The sequence below is a fragment of the Rhopalosiphum maidis genome, chromosome 4 (assembly GCF_003676215.2).
Source record: "Rhopalosiphum maidis isolate BTI-1 chromosome 4, ASM367621v3, whole genome shotgun sequence".
Classification (NCBI taxonomy): domain Eukaryota; kingdom Metazoa; phylum Arthropoda; class Insecta; order Hemiptera; family Aphididae; genus Rhopalosiphum; species Rhopalosiphum maidis.
Genome location: NC_040880.1, coordinates 6,999,764 through 7,022,563, shown reverse-complemented (window position 1 = coordinate 7,022,563; position 22,800 = coordinate 6,999,764). Strand labels below are relative to the sequence as shown.

At 26.3% G+C, this 22,800-nt stretch overlaps 4 protein-coding genes across 5 annotated transcripts; 2 read left to right on the top strand and 2 right to left on the bottom strand.

The window, feature by feature from the left end:
- The first annotated feature begins 11,198 nt into the window (after nucleotides 1–11,198).
- LOC113549604 (farnesyl pyrophosphate synthase) lies at nucleotides 11,199–14,823 on the top strand. The gene is made up of 8 exons (XM_026951361.1): nucleotides 11,199–11,553; nucleotides 11,653–11,821; nucleotides 11,895–12,035; nucleotides 13,186–13,389; nucleotides 13,618–13,782; nucleotides 13,844–13,921; nucleotides 13,978–14,112; nucleotides 14,173–14,823. Exons 1-8 carry the CDS (start codon nucleotides 11,462–11,464, stop codon nucleotides 14,371–14,373), a joined length of 1,185 nt encoding a protein of 394 aa, XP_026807162.1. The 5' UTR covers nucleotides 11,199–11,461; the 3' UTR covers nucleotides 14,374–14,823.
- Nucleotides 14,824–15,530: 707 nt separating this feature from the next.
- Nucleotides 15,531–18,217, bottom strand: LOC113553431 (ribonuclease kappa-B). Its single transcript, XM_026956762.1, has 3 exons — nucleotides 17,988–18,217; nucleotides 17,777–17,902; nucleotides 15,531–15,883 (listed from the first exon to the last, which is right to left on the bottom strand). The coding sequence occupies exons 1-3, from the start codon at nucleotides 18,054–18,056 to the stop codon at nucleotides 15,782–15,784; spliced, it is 297 nt and encodes a 98-aa protein (XP_026812563.1). The 5' UTR covers nucleotides 18,057–18,217; the 3' UTR covers nucleotides 15,531–15,781.
- A 149-nt stretch (nucleotides 18,218–18,366) lies between these two features.
- On the top strand, nucleotides 18,367–20,346 carry LOC113553423 (NADH dehydrogenase [ubiquinone] 1 beta subcomplex subunit 10). Its single transcript, XM_026956750.1, has 4 exons — nucleotides 18,367–18,590; nucleotides 18,709–18,844; nucleotides 19,807–19,946; nucleotides 20,018–20,346. The coding sequence occupies exons 1-4, from the start codon at nucleotides 18,455–18,457 to the stop codon at nucleotides 20,134–20,136; spliced, it is 531 nt and encodes a 176-aa protein (XP_026812551.1). The 5' UTR covers nucleotides 18,367–18,454; the 3' UTR covers nucleotides 20,137–20,346.
- LOC113553410 (ATP-dependent RNA helicase Ddx1) lies at nucleotides 20,213–22,789 on the bottom strand. 2 transcript variants are annotated; one of them, XM_026956737.1, is made up of 2 exons: nucleotides 22,686–22,789; nucleotides 20,213–22,495 (listed from the first exon to the last, which is right to left on the bottom strand). In XM_026956737.1, the coding sequence occupies exon 2, from the start codon at nucleotides 22,474–22,476 to the stop codon at nucleotides 20,299–20,301; it is 2,178 nt and encodes a 725-aa protein (XP_026812538.1). In that variant the 5' UTR covers nucleotides 22,477–22,495; nucleotides 22,686–22,789; the 3' UTR covers nucleotides 20,213–20,298. The 2 variants fall into 2 exon arrangements, with proteins under 2 accessions (XP_026812538.1, XP_026812529.1); XM_026956728.1 differs by having other exon boundaries at nucleotides 22,584–22,699.
- Between the last annotated feature and the right edge of the window lie 11 nt (nucleotides 22,790–22,800).

The following is a 22,800-nucleotide window of genomic DNA, read 5'->3' as shown; positions in this document are numbered from 1 at the left end:
TAACAGTGTTATTTATAGTCATCGTTTAAAAACTGAGGTTTAACCTAAGTTTAAATTAACTTGGTTTAATTATTAGACCTTGGTTAAACTCGGGTTTATAATGTATTATTCACAGTCAACATAGTCAATGGTCTAGGCTAAGTTTTGAAAAACTATGGATTATCTTTAGTTTATTATAAACAGCCATAGAGCCACCCAAATTTCCATATTATTACTATTTGTTGCCAATCTAAAAAAAAAATAAGGTAAAAATACATTCTATGTTCTATTATTTTAATGCGAACGTTACAGCTATTCGAGGTGTTTTTTTTTGTCATTGATATCGTTATATTTTATGAATTGTGGTAAATATTTTTAGATTACCTATATGAATTTATTTTTAGTTTCGTGTTCTATTTTTGAGTTTATTAGTGGTATTTATTTATTTAAAATTATAATTTAAATTTCATGATTCTATTTTAAAATGGATAAACAAAAAAGGGTTAATTGGGAAAGTGGAGAGAAAGAGCTACTAACTGAAATCGTCACACCATTTATCAAAGTGATTGAAAATAAAAATTGTGACACAAATACAAATAAGTAACTAGGAGCGTGGTCACAAGTTTTTAAAACACGAATGAATTACATTAAATGATTATACATATTAAGATAACAGTAATTTTTATAATAAACCAGCTTTAGACCTAGTATTTACCTAGTTTATAAATCAGAGGTTTATCGTTAAACTTAGTCTATGGTCTGATTAAAGTTTATCGTCTATGAATAAAAAAAAGATAAACTATTGTTAAACTACTATTAAACCATTGTTAAACCAGGTCCAATCTGGCTATGAATAACACACTGTAAACGTTCAACGTAACTATACAACTAACCTTATGTTTGTAGTTTGTTGATGAGGTATAGCAACTTATGAGTAATTATCGACATGATAATTTGTTCCTTTACAGATATTTGAATCATAATCCAAAACTAGTTATTATAAGTATCATACAACAATATAATAGAAAATAGCCAACATTTGTACTTGCCACTTGGCTTTTGGATTCCCACTGCAAACCCAGTTTGTCTATTTGTTTTTTAATTACCTATAGAAAGGAGATAAATTCGTCATGCTTTCAAAATAAACATTTATAATATCTATCTATAGTTATGTATATTTGTCATAAAAGTCGGAATTTTTCTATACCTATATTTTATTTTATTAATGTATTTTGTATCATACAATTTATTTTTAAACTTCATGTAAGTAGTTTATTTTATTTTTATAAATAAAATTGTAATATACCTAATAAGTTTGTGAGACGTGAGTACCTACGTGACTAATTGAGTTTACAAAAAATATAATGTAAGTATATTGTGTATATTGGGTAATACAAAGGGTATCAACTATAGTTAAAAACTTGAAGATAAACTAAAGAGTTAATTATTAATAATTAATATTTATTAGTTAAGAGTTTGTGAATTTTCTAATTAACTTACTATTTAGCTTTTTTCAGTGAATTTGAAAAATAATGTGATTAGTTATAATAATAATAATAATCATACTTATAGATATCTTTAGTTGTAACTTGTAACTATAGGTATTTAATTAAATTGTTTTTTATCATAATGTAATGCTATACCTATATAATGATTTTAGAAAGATTTTTTAGAATGTTTTTTTAACAAAATATTATTTAAAAAAAATACACTTTATTAACTGAGTTGATTATATTATTATGATGGTATTTTTCTACACATTAACTTTAAATGTTCAGAAATAAATATATATTGTTTTTCAACTATCATTCACTTATAAATTAACATCGATTTAAGTAATTTAAATTAGGGTTTTAAGCATTTTAAATGACCTTTGAATTTTGAATATATAATGTCAATACCATATCATAAATATATATATTGTTATGAATACGCTACATACATATTGTATTGTTTCCGTCTTACAAACGTACAACGTGGTAAATTTTCGTTCAGTAAAACAAATTTTGTGTCATTAGCTTAAATATTTGAATGAAATGAATAAATTACCTATAAAAAACTAGTAAGTTAAAACATCTGTACTCTCTCGTCGTATATATTATACAAATTTGTTTAATTTATTGTTGTAATACAATATATTTCTTAATATTTTCATTCAATTGTATTATTGTACTTGACGATGAACGATTGATATTTATTTTGTTTCATTGTCATACTATTTTATTTTTCGGGGGTTGACATTCTGCCTAACGTCGGTTTATGATTGTCTAACCAACCAAAATAAACTTTAAGCCACACAAGATGATAAATTAAATATAATATATTTTTATATATAGATTAACTTGTATGTTTCATAGCATTTCCGTTCAGCAGCTGATGGTGCTGTTCTGCAGTTGCATGTTTTATTTATTTTAGTAGGTACCAATAATGGGCTATAACCACACTTTACAATTAATTACAAATCAAAATCTAAATAGTAGGTATTATAATGCACTAAACGTCTATAACGAACAACAGTCATATTGTACAATAAATTTATCGTATCGTATACATACCTATTAGGTACGTATATATTATTTAGACTAGAGGTCATATACACGTACTTACATATTGTATATTAAATATAGTAATAAATTTAAAGCATGTATTTAGTTACATAATCGTAATACTTTGGATAATAATTATTAACGATTTAATATATTATAATATTATATAGTACCTATTGATATTAAACATTATAACTTATTGTTTATGTACCTACCTAACTCATCAATTGAAATTTGATTGGTATCTAAATGACTAAATCTATTTAAGTAGGTGCACTTTGTGTGCAATTATTGTTTGAACTACATAGTATAAGAGCTCTAACTATATTTTCGTTTAGTTTAATCTATAGCACTTAATTTTTATTTATATTATTATAATAGTATTATACTCCAAGTTGTTTTTATAAAAATTATGATGTTTCTATTTTTGCTATAGGTACCTACCATCACATTTATTATTTTGTTATTAAATATTACCTATTTCTTTAAAAGTATTAGTATAATAGTATATTACATAATATTATAGTATTTATGGTCATTAATTATAATTATTTATATCTATTTTTAGTTTATAAGTATATTATATTTACATATATTATGTAATTATTGAGATTTATTGTTTATTATCCCGCGGTAAGACAGAAAGTAACTTCCTTATCATACTTACTCTTACAGTACAATCATGATATTTTAATTATTTTTAATCTTCCATTGGAATTGGTGCTATTTATTAATTACTTATTATTTAATGTAAGCATAATAATTACTATTATAATTTAATGCAGTAATACAATGTTCATTTAACATACCAACAGTTAACAATATATATTGGGTATTACTTATTATACATCTATACGTATACTATTATAAGTATTTATGTATACGTTTTACATTCACACACATCGCACGCGTTACAATTATAAGAACTGCATGTGTGAATATTTGATTGTGTTATTGTACACTGTACATTATTTATATTTTGTACTAACAAACATAATTAAAATAAATTTGTTTACTCATCCATGTCTTCCAGAAATCATGTGACCTATTTCTGAAAGCTAGATATTATTTGTATAATATGTACTTACCACCTATATGTTGAGAATATATATTATAGTGTATTATATCTATATTCTATATATTACACTAATCTTCTCGAGAGTCGAGGGTTTTTAAAAATAATTATCTATTTTATGTCTTATATAATTATATTACTAATAAATTTATAACGAATTATATAATTTAAAGTATAATATTTAGGTTACTTACAAATAACAATACAAGAAGACGAAATGAATATCTAATTAAAATACAAAACAATTATTGAAAAAGTCCTATATTAAAAGTCGCTATACTCGATTGCCAACAACATTTTCCTAACTTCCTCAGTTATTTCCACAATTCTTTTTTTTTTCAAACATAACTTTTTAATTATTATATATTTTATATTTTTATTGTCATTATCGCAATAATAAAAAATTGAATAATATTTTAATATTTAATAAAGAGAATATCAAAGTATTTGAACATACCTACCTAATGAACTATAGGTTACATTGTGCATCATCATGTCTACAAGCACTGGATTATTTTTGCAGTAGGTTACCCATACGTGTTTTAAATCTATGTAATTAATTTATAAATATTTTGTCAGAGGATAATATTAATAGTATATAAGTAGTATCAAATAATATAACAGCACCAAAAAAAAAAATAATAATAATATAATATAACATTAATACAATATGCTATTGCTATTCTATATTTCGTAACATATACTAACATAAGGATGTACACCTCCTTATATAGTGGACATTTTTTAATTCCTCGCAAATGTCCACTATATAGAGGAATCACTGTATACAATTTGGGCGAGTGTTTATTTTACAAAAAATTCTGTTATTAGACGAATTAATATGAATAAAGGTTAGGTTATAAGTAAATAAATTTATATGTATAGTAAATATAGATTGTATAATAATATTAAAAAAAAACAAAAATAATGAAATAAAACGACTACTTATACAATATTATACATAATTCATTATTAATAATTAACTATAACTATACAAAGATATTGATATAGTTAGTATATATAATAATATATAATACAGTCAAAAATTAATGAGATCAAATCACGTGTGCATCTAATTTAATATTACTCTTGCTGGTAAAAATAATTTTACTCACTCAAACAGACTATTCATTTTTATGGTAAAAATTATTAACTCTCCCAAAAGACCATACCGTTCATTTATATGTATTTCTATATGACACATTAAAATTTGTGTAAATATAAATATATTATTTTTTTTTAACTTATAAATTATTTTAATATAGGTAACTACTTTTAAAATTTAAAAGAACAAATAAATCCTATGGAAAATAATTAATTGTAAAAATAACAGTTACATAAAACACATCTGGCTTAAATTAAATACAATTATATTTTATATAGGCATGAGGTAAACATAACTTACAAATTAGTTAGTAAAATGGTATGTTACATATAGATACAATTTTACCGTAATACATTCTATTGTAGTATTGTGTCTATTGCCGTAAAATGATTTACAAATATTACAGTTATTTTACCCATATAATTACTGACACGTTTAACTTTATAAAATATGATTGTGATATTGCAACTTGCAAGCAGTTATAATATTATAGATAATGAACATCGATAGCTTTTTATTCATACGTAAAACTATTATATAATAAATAATAATATCAGTGAGCTCGTTCTGTTATACCTTTAGAAGGATGTATCATGTATGTATATTAAACATTATATAGGTATAAGACGTAAAAAACTACCTTTGAATAGGCCTCTAACCATTGTAATAGATGTGTTAAATTAAATAATAGATCATAATTGTATTCGAAAAACGATTCAGAGAACAAACATGTAGAGTCTAGATGAATATCTGTTTTTAAAGACACTTTATTATATTTAGATATATATTTACAATTCACAAATGTTTTCTTAATATACAATGAATAATTCAATAATTGTAGGTTCATTTTACCAAATACATAATCTATACCTAATTTTACCTTTTTATTATTATAAAAGTAATTTATTATGGTTTTTTAGTACATAATTATTAATTATGTTAAATTTATTTTTAAGGCATATGCGTTGCTACCGAACAAAAGTATAGCAAATTCTTCAAGAATGTTTAAATAATAAAAGATTCTGCTGTAAGAAATTGTTTAGTACATATAGCCTAAATACATTTCATTATTTAAAATTGAATTTGAAATTGGTATGATTGTTTCTATTAGAAAAATTTTTGGCTATGACATCTATTAAAGGGTGTTTATTCCACTTTTGTCAAACTATTTTCAAACAATGTTTATATAATTTTACCAAATATTTAAGATTATGACAATTGTTAACCTGACGATATAAATAAAATTAATATTTTTTTAAGAAAAATGAAACAAAATTCTATTTTATTATGGTTTGGCGAAATAGGCTTAAATCACCAAAGTACCTTACATAATTTAAGTAAAAGATAGTTAGTTAGTTAGTAAATGTTCATCCGATAATATATAGAAACTTGTAAATCTTTAAAATAATAAATTTATAACATACAATCATTCTAAATATTTTTCTATATTTCATTGTCCATGGAAAATAATGTAGGTGCATAATTAAAGTCTCATCCAGTTAATATTATTTAAATTACAACATAATGAATACAATTGTTGGAGGATCGTAAAGAATAATCGATATATTTCATTTAATTTAGAAATTTTGTCAGAATTTGAACAACTCATAAAATGTATTATATTGTTTATATTATTCATTAAGTTTGTAATTTAACTTGAAACCCTTATAAAAAATATATTGTAACTAAAATGTTGATAAGTGGCGATCACGCCCCCCTCAAGACATCTTAATCTTTATTATGCTAAATATTTTCAAATTTAAATCTTACGACATTCAAAACTATACAAAAGTAATGTTAAAATTCTTTATCATTTAAGATTTGAACTGTCCAAAAATGTATGGTCAATGGTAAAGAATATATATATATATATATATAATATTTTGTTAATATTATATTATATTATATATACTACGCAAATACGCTGTTAATTTGTATACTAAATAGTACTCAATGTCTCAATACACTAATTTTTGTTATATTATATAAACCAGTGTATCGCCAAATAAGTCTAAATGTGTCACGAAGTATTTAAATGACACAAAATATTCAAATATTTTTGACACTATTTACAAAAATTAATAGGTATTATGATATCATTTCAATAGTAATAATAATAAATTATCTGTTATCGACATATTTTACATATTTTATATTACCAATTAAAATTAAATAATAAACATTATTCTTATTTTTTTTTTATTGTGTGTCGCAAATTATGAAATATTTTAAGTATGTCGCTACTCGCCATAACACAAAGGTATAACACTTGCTGGCTAATTTTATTATAGTTCAAGTATGTATACAAGATACAACTTACAATACCTACCAAAAAATATTGCCCTAGCCCCTAAGCAAAGAACTTATTATAATAATAATATATATTTACAGCATATTATATAAACTTATATAACTTAAAATGTAATAACATTTTTCTATTAATACCGTAAATCAGTGTGAATAGTTTTTAGTATAAATAAATAATATTTTAAAATAAATCAAAAATGTAATTTGTGTATAAGTAATAAAATGTATAATAATGTAATATACGTACAACTTTTAAGTTCTTACGAATAATGTTTTTAATTCATAACAAAATAATTACCAAATATTCTTATTTATCGTTTAAATATAAGCAATTTCGTTGACAATTGAACTTAAAAAACTCTATAAAAAATAATTGTTTTTATATGTTTTTTAGATTTTATGGTTTTAGTATAAATAACTTCTCATGAATCTTGTATTAAATTTTAAAGACTTAGATATAAAACAAAAAGTTTTTATGAATTTTTAAATACAAAATAATAATAATTTGCTGTTTTGTAATTTTGACCACATTTGTCAAAATTCTTACTTCGAATACATATAAAAATAATTGTGCATGTTTATTTTTAATATCTTTATACGGATTTACATGAGTTTTGACCCAGTGAATAATTTTTTTTTAGACATTTACAGGGAATAAAAACTAAAAAAAATGAAAAATTGTCATGCCTATAAAAACCTCAAGAAGAATTAAAATAGTTCAAATATTATACTATGTTTAGAAATGTTTATAATTTAAATATTTTGTAAACGAATATCCACTGTTATTATTTTTTTATAAAATACAAAATACTATCAAAAAATGTTTGAAAAGAAATAATTATTTTACGGGTTAATTACCCAGTGTTGTAAAGTTTAAACTTCAAATGCTCATAAAGTTATAAACAATTAATTTCATTGTTCTGGTTTAGCGTAAATTTTCGTTTTTCTTTAATTTTTTGTTTGTTTTTCCAGATAATTTTGACCTCTCTAAAATACAAACTAAATTCAATTCGTTATCGAAAATCTCTATAATATTGATGATCGAAAAATTTTATTGACTACCTACTTACGGTGTAGTGTGTACACAGACAAAAAAAGCACACATAATAGTTATATCAATGGAAAATCAATAAACTCATCGCTTCACTCAAAATTGAAAAAAGTATTTTAAATACCAAGACAAAATATATATATTTATTATATTAATATATATATATATATTGTCATGATAAATACCACATAGGTATTAATATAAATTATTATGATATAATATATATATTACGCGAATATAGATATGATGATATCAGATATATTAATAAAATTGATTTTTTTCCTAGTTATCTACCTACCCAAATTGCCAATTACTTACTTATTTACCTATAATATTGATTAAAATACTATAATAATTATAATTAGTAGGTATAATATAGTATTCAAGTACTGTATAATATTACTTTATAATCAATTATCATACGTAATTATACTACTACTGTCTATACGTAATCTGCAAATAAAAAAAAGATTAACATCAATATTATTTTAAATTATAGTTATGTAATATGTGTGTTAACATTTTTTATAAAAGTATCTATTATTGATACTTTAAGTACCTATTAACATATAAACGATTTTATCATCAAAATATTACATATATTATGTATTGTGTATTTTAAACTGTATGACGCATCACGCTTGTATACTTATAGTAACTATTAGGTAGGTATTACTGTAAAACTGGAGCGCTGATGTCTTTTGAAACGTCTATAGCATAATTATTTTTTAAAGCAAAGCACAAGCAACCACACTATTATCCACGAGTAGGAAGTAGGTACTAACAAAAAAATTCTCTAACTATGCATTTATCTATGATGTTTGCAGTAGGCAATACCAATATTTTGGCGCCACTGCTGTAGAAGATGTATAAATACAAATACATAATAATTACAAAATAATAGGTATCTTACCTATTACCCATTACCTTATCGCTAATGAATATAGATTTCTTAAGAGCTATGAATGCATTGATTTTACAATGATATGTGTTTTTTATTTTATCTATGTACGTGTACACCTTAGGGCTTAGAGTAATACAACTACACATTATTGTGTAATGTGTATACATTATAAAAGAAAAATGATTCGTATACTGATAATAAATTGTATCGAGTTGATACTAATGATCAAAAATTTAATAGGTACTACTCAAAATTATCACGAAAAACGAAAAATAAATGAGGGAAAATGAGAAATTTTTACTTAAAACCAGTTTTTTTGGCGAAATTATTTAATTTGTTTCAATTCAAAAATAAATGACCGTATAAAAACTTATTGAAATTTCAAAGTACCTATTTAAGACATTTACAATAGCTTTTAAAATATTTTGGCTCTTTTTGCTGTCTTTATAGATATATCTATTTTTTTCAACATTTAGCTTTCATTTTTAAGAAAAAAATCGTGTCCGATTGATTACCTTGATATTTTACGATTCTGTTTTTCTAAACAAAAAATGTTGTGTTTTTATTTTGTTTTTGTAAAAACTTTGTTTGGACTCGGCTTAAGGGCACTTATAAAAAATAAAAATAAAACTATAAACATAAGATGTATAATAAAATATGTATAAATTATAAAATATTTCTAAACTTCAATCAAAAATAATAATAATAATAATAATATTTTAATAACACATTACTAATTTAAAAATATATAACGTTTATCTCTCTTAACTCTTTTTGTCCGGCGTTGACATCTTTTATACAGTTTAAAAGTATTTATCAGTTTATCGGTCGATGACCGATACTAATCGTATATTATTTAATATTATATTGAAGTACGATGTACGAATATACGATGCCTAATATAATTTAAACTTCCAATTTTTCAGATGTACAATTTTTTTAATAAATTAAAATGAAGAGATTTTTAATTTATGTTTCAACATAATATATTATATACATATGAAAACAATGAGCTTAGTAAAAATATTTGTAATATCAAAATATACTTTTTGATTTGTACTTAGAGATTTTGTTTTATGTTGACACCACCTGGCACACCGAATAGCTCCATCTATGTAGGGGTAAGGGCATTGCATTTTTATTAGCTCTGGACGTCAAATATTCTAAATCATGCACTGCTCGATCACTACGCTGTACACCTGTACCTATGACAGAACGATTATTATTATATACCTATAGGGGTAGCCACTACTTTGCCCACTTCTTGAAATTTCGATTAATACTATTGCATACAAAAATCAAAGAAAAAGTGAAAACAATACAATGCCATATTGGATTACGTGTATAGTATAGCCTATAGTGTGAGGTGCCTATCTAAGTTTCTAATTAGTAGGTAATTCATTAAGCAGCTATATACAATATACTTATACAATAGCTACAAAAACGGAAAACTTCAGATAGTAATAATTTTAAAACGAAGTCTATGCGTAAATTTCTGATAGCACCATCGTCCTTAATTTGATTAGATACGATACATGATATATTTTTTTTAACAATTTAATTTCTAAAAGATCATGCAAGACAGCGGACTTGTTTGACAAACGTTTTCAAAATCGACAAAATCTTTTATGCGACGAATTTCGATTTGGATTTTGAAAATCAATTGTGTAAGTAAGTATCTTGTCCAGTTGTGATAATAATTTATAAGTAGGTACTAACTAAATTTAACTATAAAATTTAAATCGAATATATAAATAGGTAATAGTGTAACACCTTGTATTCTATAATATTTATATATTATAATATATAATATAGCAATTAGCAAACAATTAATTGTTGTAATTCCAAAATTTAAAAAATATTTTTTTTTAAATTGTGACGCATAGACGCATAGTGTCGGACTTTCTCTCGACGAGCTTCGACGATACAAATGATAAAACATTACGAGAAGTGGATAACCCGTTGAATTGGGTGTATAATAATATTATCATAGCTGCAGTCAGCAGGTCAAACTATAGCTGGATTGGATCGTCCGATTCGTACGCGGCGGCGGCGGAACATAAATCGAAAATATTCAAGTCCGGTCAGGACGTATAATAGACCGTATAGTTACGCAACTGGTGAAGATGTGCGTGATAGTTGTCCCTCTGCCGTATAGAGAGCGCCGTGGCCTTACGCACATTTTTCTTCCGAAATTCGAAAACGAGATTTCACTTGTGCCGCTACGCGACGACGACGACGACTTCACGTCGGCACGTCCGCAGTTTCAGTTTCGCTGCGGCCGTCAGCGCACATCTAAAGCTCTACTTCCGATCGTGTTAATCGCACGCGTAAAGTCGCTCGTCACGCGTCCGGTTCCGATCCAGGTACAAGACGCTCTTCACATCGACGTTCGATATAAATCGAAGCAAGATCTCGTCTGTTCATCGACGAACGACCCACGGAATCACTCAATAGCAACCTACCATTCACCTGTTTATAGATACCGTTAGAGATGAACAAAATGTTGACATTCACAAGATCCCTTAGCCGTCGAAGCGCTTATTTGCTCGGCGACGCGGCCGCCGTCAGAAAGAATTTATTTCGGTAAGTCTGTGGTTAATACTATTAGGATCGTATGACTCGTATGAGGCATGTCCCAGATTATTGTAAAATAAATTAAAAAGGAAATTCATGCTGTTTCAGGCCCTTGAGTACCGTTCGCGCACCACCAGTGCCTCCGGCCATAACTGGTACAGCCGTCAGCAAGGATGAGACCAGGGATTTCATGGCAGTGTTCCCAGACGTCGTTAGAGATCTGACGGATACCGGCCGCAACTTGGACATACCTGATGTCACCAAGTGGCTTTCAAAGGTATGTGACTATGTGACTATGTGACTATGATTTTATGTAGCACTTATGTATTCAACATTCTGTTTTATTATAGGTGTTGCAATACAACGTGCCCGGTGGTAAAAAAAACAGAGGATTGGCTTTGGTTTTGTCATTTAAAATGCTTTCCTCGCCTTCAGATAAAACTGATGAAAATCTTAGACTGTCTTACATACTGGGATGGTGTGTTGAAATTGTAAGTCGTTTTGAGTCTTAACTATAGACAAAGTACTACTTCTGACCTACTATTATACACATTCATCTTTTTCTTTGGACCCTGTTAATTAGATTATAATTTTTAAATATTGACTAAAAATTACTAATTGATTTAAAACTTAAAACTCATTAATAAGCAAATTATATGACGATGAAAATATGTAAGTTAAAAATGTATACAATGCGATAAAATTACATAATCTTTACTTAATAAGTAAATAAGTCATATTTTTAAGATACATAAGTAATATAAATCATAAATGCATGTTTCTATGATATAATATAACTTTATCTCAAATAAAGTCATCAATTTTACAAGAGTTGGTTAGCTAAAATCATAGTTAATAATATTTAATTTTATGATATAAGATCATTCATACTATACAAAATATAAAGTTAGTTGTATGTAGTTGGTGCATTTATTAACCTTGTTAATACTTAATTATTTTTCATTAGGTAAGAATTTTAATTTTATTATTTTTCAATGAATTTATTTGGTTAATAGGCAATTAATGACAGTACAAATTGTTATTTATGAATGATTTAATAATAAAAGGATATCCATATTGTAGGCTATTATTAAATTAATTTCTTACATATTATTTTATAGGCTTCATTTAATGAATTAATTTATTACATTATCAAATATAATCGTGGATTATTTATTAAAATTGATACATTTTTTTCTTGTTATACTTTGTCTAAAATAATAATATGAATTTTTTATAATTGTGCGTGTAGTAATTACTTAACATACAACCAAGTACAGTATATTTTATATATATTATAAAATACAGGTAGTCCACTTATATCTTTATAAAAAATAAAAATAAAAATTAATGCAATAGTTATTTAAAATTATAATGTCTATAAATACTTGTCAATTTAAAAACATTGTATTGCACTATTTCTTTTTTTTTCTCTCAAAATATAAAGTAAATATATTTTAATCACTTGTGAACATAGTTTTAATTATTCATTGTTTAGAAGTGTTTTAAATAATAATTTTATTTCATGAAGTACAGGATTAATTTTATATTATTACTTTAATTAGTAATTTGACATACGTAGCACAATGTCTATGGGAAACTAATAAATAATTATTTAGATATATGTTTGGGTTTTTTTAGCTACAAGCTTATCAATTAGTGTTGGATGACATAATGGATAATGCTATTACTAGACGTGGACGTCCGTGTTGGTATCGACACAATGATATTGGTCTAATGGCAGTGAACGATGGTATTCTCCTCGAACAGACTATTTACCAGTTGATTAAAAAATACTTCAAGGATAAGCCTTATTATATACATATTCTGGAGCTGTTCTATGACGTATGAAGTAAAAATATTCAATACACAATTTAGGGCCGTGCTTAGGATATTTAAGGGCCTTGGGAAATGTTTACATGGTTTATTTATGTTATTAATTCAATATCAAGAAATAAAAATTTTATTTTATCTATACAATTTATATTGCGGCCTTAAATGTAATTAAACTAACATTGGTCCCAGGGCCTGAGTCTTGCACTGAATACGGCTCTGATACAATTCAATAATTAGGTTACAATGAAAACATCGATGGGTCAATGTCTTGATATGTTAACTGCAAACAGCTTCAAGACAAAAAAACTTGAAAAATATACCATGGAAAATTATACAGCCATTGTGAAATATAAGACTGCTTATTATTCGTTTTTCCTTCCCGTATGTCTCGCAATGCGCATGGTAAGTACAACATGTTTATGATAATATCCATTAGATTTTACTTTATAAAATAATATTACAGACAAACATCAATGACCCAGAAATCTTTAGACAAGCAAAGACCATATTGCTTGAAATGGGGCACTTCTTTCAAGTTCAGGTATAAACTATTTATTTAAATCAAGTACAGTTATTAAAGTTAATAGTTTTTTTTAGGATGACTTTTTAGATTGTTATGGCGATCCAGAGGTTATGGGAAAAATTGGCACAGACATTGAAGATGGCAAATGTTCATGGTTAGCAGTAGTGGCTTTGCAAAAAGTCAATTCCGAGCAAAAGAAAATTATGGAGGTAACATATTATATAACTATATGTATGGTTTGAAAGTTTAACTTATTGAGTGTTTTTTAGGATAACTATGGTATTGACAATCCGTCAAATGTTGCAATCATCAAAGATTTGTATGCACAATTGAAATTGGCAAACACGTTTCAACTTTATGAAGAAGAAAGTTATAAATTAATATGTACTCATATTCAGCAATTGTCACGAGGTTTGTCACAAGACATGTTTTTCAAATTTTTAGAAAAGATTTACAAGAGAACACTCTAATTAGTAATTTTAAATCTTTATTTAAATGCATTTATGGGCATTTATGTAAATCAAATATAAATAATATAATTATTATTATTTATTAGTACCTAATCAATAAACAAATTGTTATTAATATATTTTCATATTAAAGTTAAGGGCAATTTTGTAAAACTTATTATTATTATTTTTTTTAAATCAATAATTTATTGTCCCAAAAATATTTTTATCATTATTATTATAACTTTAAAAGATTGAAATAATTTATTTTTGAAAAACCAATAGGTAGTAGGTGAACTGTTCAAAATGCAGTTATGAAATGATTATTATTATTATAAAAATATCTTCTCATATTTTAAAATGTGATATGATGTTAAAGTTATTTTTTACTTGAATGATATATTATTGTACAGCTATTAAATAATGATTTTTTTTCTACTTTTAAGATACAATTGTTCATAGTTTTAATACCATTATATTATTTTTGGAACTAATAAATAAGAGTAACTGTTAAATGTTGTACTTATAGAATTTCATAAAACCCTTTTAATATATTTCTAATATTTTATTTCTTATTTGTCCACACAGAATTTTAATTGAAGCACTTGCACAATATAATATATTGTATAACTATTGAAAATTCAAAGTTAAAAAAAAACCTGAATTCTCCAAGGAGATAATGTTGTACTCTCATGTTCTGCCTTGTATTATATACTATAAACATAATAAATTCAAATAAGTTTAACCAATGACCAGTTAAATATAACTATGTAAAATATTATAAAACATTCATTTTTTAGCAGCAATTTTTACTTCACTATTGAGACACACCAACCAAATATAATTTTAAATGCAATGAACGTAAAATGAGAGTTTTTTTTTATGTACAATATGTGTACTTACTACTCGTGCATATTCCTTAATAAATATTTACTACAATCAATATTGCTAGTAAATTTTTATTCGCATACAATTAAACCACAGATTTAAGTGTAATTTATTTTAATTAATCTATGGCTAAATATATATGACCTCAAAAGTAAAACATAGTGTTGAATAGTGTCTAGTCATATTTTATTTTTACATTATTTAACACATAAATTTTAACTACCTACTATTTATAAATATTTAATAATGTTAAAAGATAAATCTACAGATGATAAATAATTTACAATTTCTGGTCGTAACAGTATAAAATACCAAATGTATTTTTAATTATATTATATAATATATTCCATATTTACTTCTTAAAACCTATGAAATTTTTTGACAATATGACAATGCGAAAACCCAATAATAATCTTACAATCTGTTAACAATGTGGAATAATTCAAATGTGATCGTAGAGGCAATTGAAAAAAAAATGAAGAAAACAAAAAAAAACCTCTTAAAAATAATAAAAATTGTAACATAAAATATAAATAACATTTTACAAACTCATTGTGTTGCGGTTGTTCATATAGAATTGATGTCCTGATACAACTAATGTAAATATATAAAGACAGGCAGCAATCCAACAGTTATATGCGTTCTGAAAAAAAGTGAAAAGGTTATCAATTGTTTACATTGTATGTTGATCACAAAACAATTACCAAAACTTAGACAATTCAATGGTTTGTTAAAATATGTTAAATAAGGTCATTATAAATTTAAATATATTACAACAACAATAATGTTATATTCTTTTCAAGTTAAGTTTACACTCTTTCGCGCATAACTGAGGAATCTCAGAAAAAAGAACAAAGTAAAAAAGATCCAAGGAAAAGAAAAGAAAAATATTTAATATATATTTTTAGATTAGTAGTAGATTAATATTACTGGACAATTAGTAGATTTTTTTGTCAGTATCAAAATAGGAACTACGCATTAGTACATTGATAACTGTCAGGTGTTAACCGACAAAATATTTTTCGTTCAAATAATAACACAGACAAAGTTAATGAATAAAAGAAATTATAAAAGATCTTAAGGTAAAATAGGGAATTTATAGCAATAAAGACTTACTCTAAACTAAAACTAACTTACTAAACTACTCTCCATTTATTATACACTCTTCTTAATTTTATTTAAACAAAATAAATGCAAATAGTGTAAATTAAATAATATTGTTTATTTTAGTATTTTTATCATAATTAAAATTAATTTTTTTTTTTTACTTTTGTTCTTCTTTAGTAGATTGTTATTTTTTTTTTATTGATTACAATACTGAATATATTATTATAAAACTATATGTGATAAATAACAACACATTTTGACTGTTTTTCAAAACATTGTAATATAAATTATTTTTAATGTCTACTTTTTTAGAATCTAGGGGGATAAAATCTAAAAAATAATGAAAGTTAATCTCATGTATACTCGATGAAAAATTATAATCTATTTTCAGAATTCTTATTACATTACTACTTCAATCAGCATGTTAGAAATACAAAAAGTTTAAACTCCTATATTTCATGTATATTTACATTTTTTTAATTAAGATGAAATATCACGCCTAATTATATCCTTGAACATTAATCAAAAAAATTGGTTTTAGAAAAATTTGAAATTTACAAAAAGATAATCAATAGAAATCAACAATTGAATAAAGTACCAAATTATAATAATCTATATAAAATAGAAAATTAACTTTTTTGTGAAGTTGAATCAAAAATAAAGGGAAAATTGCACATGTTAAGAATTAACAATAATGTTTATGTCGTTTATGATTTACATATTTTTGATTTAAGTCATACACAGTGAACATTAAATTATAATCATTTTTAGATAGTTATATGAACTTTTACATATTTATGCTTACAAATGTTTTATAATTTTAAGCCATTACTGTTTTTTAACTAGATTTTAACCCAACACACCTTTAAATTATATTTAGGTCTGTTCTTACAATTTCCAGTTAGTGTTTGATAATACTAACTGGTAGAATTTTTTATATGTTAAACAATACTGGTTAGTCTTAACTAACACTTAACCGGTAAATATAAGAACAGCCCTTAAAATAATAAAGATATTTTAATGATGGTACTAAAAAAACATACAATTTTTATAAAATATTAAAAAATTAAAATTTTTTATGTAACGATTATATGAAAACAATTAGTATTTACATAGGTAGTATTGAGTTATTATGATAGCTTGAGAATCTAACACATGATTGATAACTTTAATTAGGCAACTTTTTAATTCTAAACAAACATTTTTAATGATAATAAAAGAAGATTTATCTAAATTTATGGTAAGTACAAGTGTACAACTAAGCGTAGGCACAAATCCACGCCCATTTTTAAAACCAAGTGCTATAAAGAATCCTATAGGAGAGTCTGCCTTAGCATTAAATAGCAAACTATGAGAAAAATTATAGATTTTACATGGCCTAAAATTTGTTGATCTATTTATTATCATGTAAGTAATTGTTTATCCTCACCAGAGAATACATTTTGTCAGCGTAGCTGTAGAATTCTTGTGCATTAGTGAACTTGTGTTCTTCAGGGATATTCAAGTCTTCAATGAGCGCTACACTCCGGATGTAATAGAAAAATCCCATCAAGACCTGTGAAAAGATAGTTGTTAAAGTTTTACAATAAAGAAAATATCGGTTAAAGCCGATCGACAAAAAAAACTATTTATTTACTCACCAATTGGATTATTCCCCAAATGCTGATAATGATCCCGCACAGGGACAGTTTAGGTCCACAGAATTTCATGATATTTGATTTAAGAGTGCGGTTTTTAATAAAATTAAAATTAAATGCGAGAATATAAAGTGTAATATCGAGAAATCGAGATTCGATTCTACCTTGAAAGTGGTTATTTCATTAAATGTAATCTCGATTCTTGAGTCTGTCTATCCGCCCAATTTTTTTTAGCGAATGTTAATTTCTTGATAAGTAGTATGTATAAGCACAGTTTTACCATCAGTGCTACACATAAATACCGTACTGTCGCTATCGAATTCTCCCGTGATCATTCCCAAAGGTCGTTTTCCTGACTGATTATCTATATAATTGAGAATCCGCTGATAATACCAAACACGGCGACATTCGCAAAATTTTCACTATTTTACGATTTTTTTCGATTACATATTTTTAGAACGACTACAATAATGTCTTCGGATTCAGACATCATGCCTGGGAAGATTTTCGGTTATGAAAAACAAAAGTATACCGGTCGGAACTCAATTGAAGACTTTTTAGAGAACCTAAAAGGCGTATTCCTTGGACCGGTAATCTGGGTTAGAGGTAACACCATTACTGTTTACTCTATTTCCTATTTTTTATTTTTTAGGTACCTAATATTGAATCTATTTTTTAAATAATTGTTGAGTATTTTCTACATTAATTTGTCTTTTATTTTTAGAAACCATTGTAAAGCCCAATCAAAAAGATTACAACTACTATCATGAACAGTTACGTAGAGTGCCTACAGTTGATCAATGTTATGACGACGATAGGCTGTGCAAATGGGAAGCTAATCAACAGTTAATTCGGGATAAGTATGTGTAACAAATCAATTAATCAATAATCTTTAATTAACTGAACAATAGTATTTCTTTTATTTTAAAATCATTAATTTATATTTATTGTTATTGCCTTTTGGATATATATTTGAACTTAAACCTTAACATTTTTATTAGTATATGATCTTTTATATGACAATGTTAATATAATAACAATATCAATTTTTATATTTCATATTAAATAAGTTCACTTTTTACGGTATAAAACTACCAAACAGAATTGAAATCCAAAATGATAAATTTCGTTAAAAATATGATAGTATTTAAAATTCATTGTGAGGATGTGCATAACAATAAGTATTACGGTTTATCTGCAGTTAATATTTGAGAAATTTTTTTTTGTTGCTTATTCGACTTTATTATATGGAAGTTTCACTGTATCAGCATATACATTTTGCAGTTTAAATTTTGTGTATTTACTTTAAATAATAGGTAAGACCATTATCTGTGTTTACTCGTCAGTTATTAATTTCTTTTCTTCTTGACAAAATTAAATTAAACTTATCCAACTTTATACTAAAAAAAAAAAAAACATACTATTCTTGGCATGGAGTGTATCTCGTCAATGAGTTAGTCACTATAATGAATATATTAAATTTAATTTCAATAATGAATCACTGTCATATGATTAAAAACAACTTTGTTCAGAGATTGTTTATTAACCTACATTACTAATGATATTTAATTTTTACTATAAAATATCTCATGACAAGTAGATAGAATTAGTGTAAATTTTTAAATATTAAAACACAGTACTAACTAAATCCATTTAGCTACCAGAAACCACCGTCAAATTCTACTAAAGGTGACATCACAAAAAAAAACACGCATTGTTGAACCAATACATTTTATCTCTTCATTTAGAATCTAAAATATACATAATATATTACAAAGATTATTGTTTAAATTGTTCTAATTTATTAATTTAAATGTTATAGGTTGATAGATAGCAATATTCTATCCATTTTAAGACAAAGGTATGAAGATTGTCGGATTTATGAAGCACCAGATGGCATTAGAAAATGCAAACCATTGTCTGAAATTTATCAAGAAGCCGAGGAAAATTATTCAATCAAATGTCAGTATAAAACATAGTTTTGAATTTAGTAAAATGGAAGTATTTAAAATTTAAAATAATTTGTTTTGTAGACGGTGATTTAGGCGTTGCTGTTACTGCTGAAAGATGCTATGCAAAACAACTTAATCGCATGATATGGGAAAGACGCCACGGACCCGTTGGAACTGGAATGAAAAAAGATAGTTTGTAATTCATGAATTTTAACACACAGTATATTATAATTATACAATAGTGTATAAAATTAGAAAACAAAATCCAGTCAGGAATTTAGAGAAGAAATTATATTCTGAAATGTTCAGTATGAAAATGTATGTTTTTTTTTAATACAAGTACTTTGTACAAAATGTTACAGTTAATTATTAAGCATGTGCAAATACAAATATTGAGCCTTAGTTTCTAATTGTGTGAGTTCATTGATAGTAGACAACAATTGGTCATAATGATTTTTATACGAGGGTCCATTCTTTGCTTTTTTTTGACCATAAACAACTTTTCCATCAAATTCATTCTTAGGAATATCCAGTTCTGAACCAATTTGTGGTATAGTTATGTTCAAATGATCTTCAATTTCAGCCAAATATTGAGGTTCATTGTACCATATGCAACAACCTTTGTTGGTAGTTAAATTAGTATTTGAACACCTCTGTCCCCTGGATGGACACCATTCACCGTGATACCAAACTTTTTCTGGGGTAGTAGCTACAAATGAAATGGCCAAACCCATACGTTCTGCTCTACCCACACGACCAATTCTATGTACATAATTTGTCTTGTCATCGGGTAAAGTCATATTAATCATAAAAGGTAACCCGTTAACGTCAATGCCACGAGCTGCTACATCAGTACAAATTAAAAACTTGATTTCGCCATTTTTAAACTTTTCCAAATTCATTCTACGATCGTTAACATTTCGCGACCCATGAAGAGTACAACAAGTATAAAAAGAACCAAGTTGTTTAAAGTATTTTTCTAAATTATCACAGTCAAGTTTAGTGCGGCAAAATATAAGAGCTTTGTCCATTTTGTGTTTGTTAATAGCTTTGATACAGTATTCGCCTTTTAAAAGCTTTACACCTTGAGATAAAGCTTCAGATGTATTCAGTGCTCTTATATTATCTCTATCATGTACACCATCAGTTGGAATGTGATTTTTCAAACAAGTCCACGATGAATCTTTTTGGGAATCAACAGTAACCACAACATGGTGTACAGTCTCAGGAACAGCGTCTTCACCTTTAAGATCTACCCACGTTGGAAAGTGCATGAGACGTGTCGCCAATTTTTTTACTTCAAAATCATGAAGTGTAGCAGAGCAAACAATCATTTGAAGTCTCTTACCATCACATGAAACTTTTGGCATCTTCTCATGTAGATTGTCTATAAGTTTTGTGTAACGTTGTTTTAGTAATCCATCAGCTTCATCCAATATATAAAATCTACAATGAGATAAAGATAAATGGCCACCAGATATTAGATCTTCCAGACGACCAGGGGTAGCAACAATAATATCAACACCAGAAGACAATGCAGCAATTTGGTCTTTAATGCTAAAACCACCTACTACTAAGAGATCTTTAACTTGCGGTTCTTCAAGGTATTTTTTAAAGCTTTTTATTTGATTAAAAGTCTGTTCAGCCAATTCTCTAGAAGGTTCAATAATTATTGCATATGGTGCATTACTTGGTTTTTTTGTATTTGAATCTATTTTTGGAGCATTACATTGAGAGAGTTCAATACGATTGCTAGGTGCTTTACTTATAGCAGTGAAGTCTTTAGGAATATCATATTTAAATGATGATTCACCAAAATTAAATGCTATTTCAGCATTTTTTAACACAACAGCTGGATAAAATGCAGATGTTTTCAAATTTGAAGGTATTTTAAATGCATCACCAAGATATTTACCATTTTTACTGAATCCAATAGTCCAATTGTCTAGATCTAGCCAACAACCAATTGTATCGTGTAAACCAAAACTTTCTCCATAAGAATCAAACTGTTTGTTATTTGACTTCTTGCCTGTTCCACCAAAACCAAAACCAAATTTATCTGTACCCAGATCTAACACAGCCCCTGGTGTAGACCAGCCAACTCGACACAGACCTTCATCAGTGACAGTTGTTTCGAAATAATATTTTCCCGAATTTTTAACGCCTTTGGTAGCTCTACAACCATGCCAATCCTTTTGCTCTCTTGATTGACATTTTTTACCGTCTGGCGTCACGGCTATGGCAGATGAACGGTCCCACACGCTCATGGCCCATGGATCTGTGACACCAGATACATTGACTGGTAAACTATTCCGGTGTTTACCGGTTTGTTTGAGCGTTTCCCACACTATTTGAATAACCGGCAAACAAAACGCTCCCGTTTTACCACTACCAGTCTCTGCGGCTATTAACACGTCACCACCGCCAAGTATTAGAGGTATCGCTTCCGCTTGAATGTCCGTAGGCAACAGCCAATCCATTTCTTCAATGGCTTTACCTATTTCGGGCAAAACTCCCATCTCTTCAAACGCCGCCGCCATCACTAAAAAAAAATAGGTCCTAGACGAAAACGGGTTACATCAATGAAAAAATAGAATGAAAAAAATTATTTTAAAAAATAAGACGAATAATTAAACACAACATTTACCAAATCTGATAAGTGATAATTTACAATAGAAATTATTAATATATTTACTATTTAGGTAGACAATATTTGTGAACTATAAAATTTAAAAAACATAAAAAATACCTTTTGAATAAAATATTGATTACAGATTGGTCTGTTTACTATCTAATCACCACGGTCTGGATATTGATGGTATTTTCTGTGGTATTATGGTCACAACATTAATGGGGCACTTTAT